This window comes from Cydia strobilella, chromosome 27 (assembly GCF_947568885.1).
Source record: "Cydia strobilella chromosome 27, ilCydStro3.1, whole genome shotgun sequence".
Taxonomy (NCBI): domain Eukaryota; kingdom Metazoa; phylum Arthropoda; class Insecta; order Lepidoptera; family Tortricidae; genus Cydia; species Cydia strobilella.
Genome location: NC_086067.1, coordinates 8205501 through 8213708, shown reverse-complemented (window position 1 = coordinate 8213708; position 8208 = coordinate 8205501). Strand labels below are relative to the sequence as shown.

The 8208-nt window shown below is 41.4% G+C and overlaps 1 protein-coding gene across 1 annotated transcript in view; it reads right to left on the bottom strand.

Moving 5' to 3' along the window:
* Nucleotides 1-420: 420 nt before the first annotated feature.
* LOC134753618 (multidrug resistance protein homolog 49-like) overlaps nt 421-8208 on the bottom strand; it is an 86438-nt gene continuing 78650 nt past the window's right edge. Inside the window, exons 24-27 of the mRNA XM_063689555.1 lie at nt 6997-7206; nt 5345-5491; nt 4476-4584; nt 421-2927 (exon numbers count right to left, since the gene is read on the bottom strand). Coding sequence (XP_063545625.1) covers nt 2839-2927; nt 4476-4584; nt 5345-5491; nt 6997-7206 — 555 coding nt within the window. The 3' untranslated portion in view covers nt 421-2838. The remainder of the gene's footprint in view (nt 2928-4475; nt 4585-5344; nt 5492-6996; nt 7207-8208) is intronic.

Genomic DNA, 8208 nt, shown 5'->3' with positions numbered 1-8208 from the left:
CCTACCAGCCTCACTTAATTTAAATATAAAACTGTGAAATACAAGCCGCGTAGCCAAGATGCCAATCGCTTACGCTCCGTAGCAATCAAGGGCCTGACACTCTTTGATAGAGAAAGATAGTCTTCTCGCGATTCTTATAAGAGGAAAGAGAAAATAGTGCCATGCTTTGTCCTTATCACCGACCGGGTTTTTTTTCATGGTCGGGTTATGGCAGCATAGGTAGGAGGCGATGGCGAAATACCGAAATTTATCAATACATGAATATGTCTTTCTCTTACCCCTGGTCGCTCGGTTTCATATCTATAACTACTATACTATGTCTATGGTAGCGTTCGACGCAACTATCACCGACACTCACAGCTCGGCATAGACATAGTATAGTAGTTATAGACATGAAACCGAGCGACCAGGGCTAAGAGAAAGACATATTCGTGTATTGACAGGTTAATGTATGGCAGCATAATCATTTTTCTCTTTCACTCTTATAAATTTCGGTATTTCGCCATCGTCTCCTACCTATGCTGCCATAACCCGACCATGAAAAAAAACCCGGTCGGTGATAAGGACAAAGCATGGCACTATTTTCTCTTTCCTCTTATAGGAATCGCAATAATACTATCTTTCTCTATCAAAGAGTGTCAGGCCCTTGCAGCTCGGTCATAAAACTGCGGAGCGCAAAGAAGATTCACGGTTCGTGCGCGGTTATACGTTTCAATTTTGCTTGCAGGCGGCGAGAATAGGTATAATTTTATACCTAAATCTGACTTGTAAAGGAGTGAATTTTCTGTACGGTAGTACTATTAGTTATTCTGTTCTATCACTGTCGCACTCGCACTAATATGGAAGAGTGATAGAGACACAAAGCGTTTCGTTGTCGTAGCGATAGCGATTGTCGATTGTGATTAAAGTATCACTTTTGTTGTTAAAAATCTTTTGGAATGAACAATTGGAACTTTTCGAGCATTCTTGGCATATTTTATGAAGAGGTAAGAGGTGTAACATGCGCGTAGAGGAGTTGCATGGAGGTATGCCTTGAAACTAAGAAAGAACGTAGGTCCAAAAAAAGTATGGACATATTTCCTAAAATTTTATTTGAATGTATTGGCTGTTAACCTTTTGGACGCCAATGACCGTATACGCACCGTAGGTGCAACGCCAAAGACCAATTAATCGGTCATAGACCTACGTGCATATGCATAAAGTTCAATTTCAGTTTTGATACTCCGATGACGTGGCGTCTGGATGACTGCTTTTGTGTTTGACACGGCGTCGATATTGTAAATTTTCAGTCATTTAAGGTGATATCTTAATACTTAATTAATCTGTACTTAATCCGTAATTATTATAGTTATATGTACGTGTCATATAAATTATAAGTAGTGAATGAGAATCGGCAGTTATTCTTATCTATTTTAACTTACTTATAGCTAATCTTAATCACAGTCATAATTTATTAACACTAATATACATAGACTAATCAAATCTAGCCCTAAATTAGGACTTTTTAGGTATGTAAGTAATACAACATTATTTCGTCTGCCTATAATTATTTTAAACTAGTAGGTAAGTACCTGGCAAAAGTTTGGTTTTCGCCTAAATAAGGCACAATACATCACGTGTATAATAATTATTAATAATAAATAGATAATTATTTTTATTTTTAATACTATCATTCATTTAATTTGTATAAAAAACATATTCACTGAAGATTTTTTGTCGTTTTTTTTTCTTCAAAATGGTGCAATAAGATTGTGTTCCCTAATCTCTACAATATAAGCGCAAAACCGTAAAAATCGTCCTCTGAGTTACGAAAACGTATGGAATGTTGGAACGCAAAAAAAACATTTTTTTGTCCAAAATTGGGATTTTATGTTTATTTCGCCCAGAATGAGAAGCTCTTCAAAGTGACCAGATTTAATTAAAATCTGAGGAAAAAAAAAGATTTTGAGGTTCTGGCTCTTACATTTTTTAAAAAATTTTTTAACATCCGTCTTATTTCAATTACTGAAATAATCAAAATAGTATGAATTGCATATAAATATGTGCCATTCTCAATCAAACGGGTACTTATTGTCGGTTGTCAATAAGGCGCTATTTCCATATAGCTTTAATTTGAAATCAACCTTATCGACAAGCGACAATGTGGTACCTTTTGGTTGAAAACGTCACATATAGTCCGTAACATGTCTGTAAGCTAAAATTAAATATGATGCTACCTAAACTATCTATAGGTATTCCACTTAAGTCTATGTCACGGAAAGTAGGTAGGTAGGACCCATTTTGTACTTCGTCATAGTGACAAATTGACAATAGTATGAGGTTTCTAGCGACTGATTGTTACTGTGACAAGGTACGAAATTAAATTCTTTGAATTAACTTAAGCTACAAAATATTCTACAAATCATCTGTATCTGCCTGATAACATTGAAAGGCGGCATGTTTCCTTAGTACAGTCGTCATCAGATATATTGATGCGGCCGAGGTGCTCGAAAATATCTGAACACACTAACGCCTTGACAATAGAGGCGTGATCAGATATTTGTGAGCACCGCGGCCGCTCCGATATATCTGATGGCGACTGTACAACTTTAGCTCTACCTTTCTTAGACTTGATACTGCTACTATTAATAACTCTTTGCTTATAATGTCGGACCAAGCTAACTCTGCGAGGCGTTTGCAATGACAAAATGTGGAGATGCCATCATTTATGTCAAATTTCTACGAAAATAATACTTTGTTCTGTTCAAAACGGCGAAAAGTTAGCTTAGACGGGCTCTAATTTTGAACACAATCACAAGATGGTGGCTACACAAGATGGCGGCTTGCCAAGATGGCGGCTCAGCACGGCCCCTGCTGCTGCAGCAGTTCCCAGTACAGGCCGCGTTTGTGGGCCAGCTCCTCGTGACTGCCGATCTCTGCTACCACTCCTGTTGGTAAATACACAAAGGATTTATTTCAGTATCGATTCAGTAAAACCCCATTTAGGACTCGACACGGTGTTACTTGAGCCACTGAAAACCTCAGACACCCCAACAGTTTTTATTTATTTTGAACTCATCTTGAGTATTTATTTTATAATCCAATAAATATTTCAATAAAATATTAGTTGTTTAGTTTTCTCAACAATTCTATTCAACTGGTAATTCTACACAAGATGCTTCGTCGTTTTAGTGACATCAAACAATTGCTAGTTACCATGGTAAACACTGTTAACAGACCATTTGCATACCTTACTGCAACGAGATCAGGTTTACCAACGGCCAGTTAAGGGTGTTGCTCATTGACAAATAACGTGTCTAATGCTAGTTATTGATATTGTTGCATTACAAACTTTTAGAATGTGCATGTAAAAATAATAAAAAAAATAAAAAAATTACCCCCATTTAAACATAGCGCGATCGATTCTCCTATCGATTCTGAACAAACAGTTTTTCAGTGGGTCATGAAACACCGTGTATATATAGGACTTATATAACGGTCAAATATTGTTCAAGCCATCTTAGGCGCACCACACACGTACTGAATTCAAACTGTCGTGAGTTGTATTAACATTAAACTTTTTTACGGCTTAATTCAAGTATTTTTAGTTACTCGCGCGACATGTTTCGGAGAGCCTAGTGCTCTTTTAAGCATTAAGGCCCCGTGGGTTGAGGTTCTTTTCTCACTCTCACTGAGTGTAAGGCGTGATCGAATTTTATTGATTCTCACCGTATTGTCTAACATCAACATGTACACATACAATTTATGGCTATTAAATAAATAAAAAATAAAATAAAAAGATGGCTGTTCGTTCCCGGGATCGCGGTTGAATTTTAATCTTTTGTAAGTTTTAACAAAAAAAGTACTTAATCGAACAATGAGTTCGATCAAAAATAAAATGCGCATTTTTAGAAGCACTATACTTATTTTTATTTGTGCAAAAATTGAAACAAACTTTTAAGGTGCGTTTTACTGCAGTGGCGTAACTAGAAGGGTTGGGGGGGGGGGGCAAGTGCCCCGGGCGCCATCCAAGGGGGGTGCCAAAATGGGCAAAAGGCAGCAGCAGGGAAACTTTTGTCAGTCCTCAGGGGGCGCAAATTTGGTGACTGCCCCGGGCGCCATATCCTCTAACTACCGTTTTAAACTTAGTCAGATTGAGAAGAAATCAGGTCTTATCGATGAGTTACTAGAGAAAGGCCACAAAATTGCTAATAAAAATCGTATTGTGATCTAACAAGCGCTACAATTGAAAAACTCTGCTGGCTAACCGCACCTTAACAGTGCTGAGCAGTGGTCATTTCATTTCGCACGAGTGACTAAGCGCCAGTTGCACCAACCACAATTAACAGACTAATCAACGTCAAGCAGCAGAGAACTATGAAACTTCTCATACAATAAAATTTAGCGAACGCTAAAATGGTGACAGACGGTTTGGTGCAACCCGACCTTAAATGTGTGATAGTGATAATGAAATTAACTCATTCTTGTAGACGTACCTTTATCAACAACAGCGATAAGGTCGTGGTGCCTGACGGTGGCCAGTCTGTGCGCGATGGTGATGGTTGTCCGGCCCTCCGACGCCGCCTCCAGCGCTAACTGTACTGTCTGTAAGTAAACATATTGGAAATCAGACGGGCAAACTAAAGAAAAACCGGCCAAGTGCGAGTCGGACTCGCGCACCGAGGGTTCCGACTTTTTTTAGTATTTGTTGTTATAGCGGCAACAGAAATACATCATCTGTGAAAATTTCAACAGTCTAGCTATCACGGTTCATGAGATACAGCCTGGTGACGGACAGACAGACAGACGGACAGCGGAGTCTTAGTAATAGGGTCCTGTTTTTACCCTTTGGGTACGGAACCCTTAAAAGCTAAAACGGTAACATTGACCAATAAGCCCAAGCTCATCCTAAACGGCGTTTTAATCTTTCGGCGCCGTGTCAAACACAAAAGCTCTCATCCAGACGCCACGTCACGGAAGTGTCAAAACTGAAATTGAACTTTATGCATATGCATGTAGGTCTATGTTTCTCTGTGGTCTATGACCGATTAATCGGTCTTTGGCGTTCAACCTACGGTGCGTATATATCGGGCGTCCAAAAGGCTAAGGGCTCGATAATAGGTAAGTTAGGTGCAACGAATTCAATCATCATCTTCCTCGCGTTATCCCGGCTTTTTACTACGGCTCATAGTAGCCTGGAGTCCGCTTGGCAACTAATCCCGAGAATTGGCGTAGGCACTAGTTTTTACGAAAGCGACTGCCATCTGACCTTACAACCCAGAGGGGAAACTAGGCCTTGTTAGGATTAGTCCGGTGCAGTCATTTGATACTAAGATTATGAGATATAGAGATAAGACAGTCTTACCTTTTCGCTGTTAGCATCCAGTGCGGATGTGGCCTCGTCGAGTAACAGAACTCTCGGTCGCCGCACGAGCGCGCGCGCGATGGCGATGCGCTGCTTCTGACCACCTGATAGTGACGCGCCTCCCTGGCCCAGTCGCGTCTCGTAGCCCTGATAAACAAGAAATCACTTAGGAAATTATACGCCATCGAAATTAAACTATCGTGAGACATACGACGACTCCAGCTGCGGACTGCCCCCCCCCCCCGGCCCCGCCCCGGCGGCGCGGGCAATGCATGGAGACCATGGAGTACAACCGCCCGCTAACACGAGCGCCTGAGGAAGATTCCCGACGAATCCGAAACATGTCGCCAAAAGCGATTAAAAACAATAGTGAGTGAAACCGTACTGATCTAAATATTATACGCCATACCAATAGTCAAGATAGTGGGGAGTCTGGGTCCACTTGACCACTGACATCCTAATCCCAAGAGATGTCACGAAAGCGACTGCTATCTTCTGAACTTTCAACCTTTTAGTCTGGTTTCCTCACGATCACAAGTTCAAAGAAACTTATAAACAGAAATACATGTCATATATGAAAGAAAAATAAGTGACCCTAGGCAAAGCCTCACGGCTGCAATCGAACCAGCGTCCTCTGCATTCGCGGCGGATGCCTAGACCTCTCGACCACCCCAAGAAATTCATTGGTAGATATTTTATTTATTTAAGAAACAAATAGTTGTAGCGCCAGCTAGCTCGGGGTTCGATGACGAGGCTATATTTTAAAGTGAAAAGACACACATATCAGACTAAAAGTGTATTCTGCTAAGTATTGCACTGGTAGAGTACACAATGGGTAACTTAAAGAGTTAAACACTAATTACTTTTATGAAATTAACAAAATATTAGATATTGGTGTATCAATTGTACCGCGTCGGTTGCCGGACTGCGCGGGAGCGGCGGGAACGTATCTGTATACGGTCGCGCACGCGCGGCGCGTCGCGATTCGGAGCCGTGATTGGCTCATGGGGTGCAGCAGTGGAATCGTCCAATACGCGAGCTTGGCTTGACGTTTGTGGTTGGCGCGTTATATAGTCTTTTTTCCACAGTTCCTAACAGTTTTCTTAATGAAAATATTATAACATCATGTTTAATAAGGTATGAACTAGGTTCAACCAAACCCGCCGGCGAAGCCAAGCTAGACCACCAACGCTCCATGATAAAAATGCAATGTTAAAATGCTTATACGATGTATCTTGATTTGCAGTAGCCGGTCTTTCATTTATGGCAAATATTGAGTGAAACATCTATACATAAGCGCTGGTGGCCTAGCGGTAAGAGCGTGCGACTTTCAATCCGGAGGTCGCGGGTTCAAACCCCGGCTACAAGCCGGTACAACCAATGAGTTTTTCGGAACTTATGTACGAAATATCATTTGATATTTACCAGTCGCTTTCGGTGAAGGAAAACATCGTGAGGAAACCGGACTGATCCTAACAAGGCCTGGTTCCCCCTCTGGGTTGAAAGGTCAGATGGCAGTCGCTTTCGTAAAAACTAGTGCCTACGTCGATTCTTAGGATTAGTTGTCAAGCGGACCCCAGGCTCCCAGGAGCCGTGGTAAAATGCCGGGATAACGCGAGGAAGAAGGATTGAGTGAAATATCCAGATCTCACCTGAGGTAAGCTGGCGATAAAACTGTGTACGTTCGCCTGCTCAGCGGCGTGTATGATCTCATCCATGGACACCTTCCGGGTGACGTCTCCATAGGCTATGTTCTCGCGGATGCTTCTCTCGAACAGCGCCGGCTCTTGCTGCACGAGGCCGAGCTGCGAGCGCAGCTGGCGGAGGGTTAGTGTTCGCCGGATGTCGGCGTCGTCCAGCAACTGCGGACAAGGAATGGATGATAAATCCATACTATCCATACTAATATTATAAATGCGAAAGTCTGTCTGTCTGTCTTTCTGTCTGTGTGTTCCCTCTTCACGCTCAAACCGCTGAATCGATTTAGATGAAATTTGGCATAGAGATAGGTTGAGTCCCTGAGAAGGACATTGGATAGTTTTTATCCCGAAAATCATACCTTAAAAAAGTAAAAAGCGGGGTGGAATTGAGATAGTTAACGAAGTGAGAATTTTTCCAGGCGTTATTCTTACTCTAGCTGCGGTTACTAAGTCCACGCAGACGAAGTCGCGGGCAAAAGCTAGTTGGACATAAATTGCAATTTCCTTGTCTAACCCGAACATTTTTATAAACTACTAGCTTTTGCCCGCGACTTCGTCTGCGTGGACAGCAGCTAAAGTAAGTATAGCGCCTGGAAAATTTTTCATAGCAATCATTCAATTTGAGCATATTATGCATACAAATTAGCAGGCACTTCATTAATTATCTCAATTCCACCCCTCTTTTTACTTTCTGAAGGGATGATTTTCGGGATAAAAACTATCCAATGTCCTTCTCAGGGACTCAACCTATCTCTATGCCAAATTTCATCTAAATCGATTCAGCGGTTTAAGCGTGAAGATGGAACAGAAAGACAGACAGACAGACAGACTTTCGCATTTATAATATTAGTATGGATTTTCGGGTATTTGCCCGAGCGTTAGCGAATGTCTCCGTTTTAGCTTGAGCGAAAATGCTTTCGTATGTCCAGACGTTCTCGTCTGCAGGTCGCAATATTTCTTAATCGATTCTCGTGAAATTTTGTGAGTAGGTTTGATACGTAGATTTTTTCTGTCGTTTCGTTTTTTGATATTTTTTTTGGCCTAAAGCAGCCTATTTCTTAAGACAGACGCCGTAACTAACGTTCATCTCTCAGCTGGTCGCTAATAATAAGAATCAAGAGGCATCACCAGAGTCCCTTCTCAAATTAACTGTTGAAGAAATGT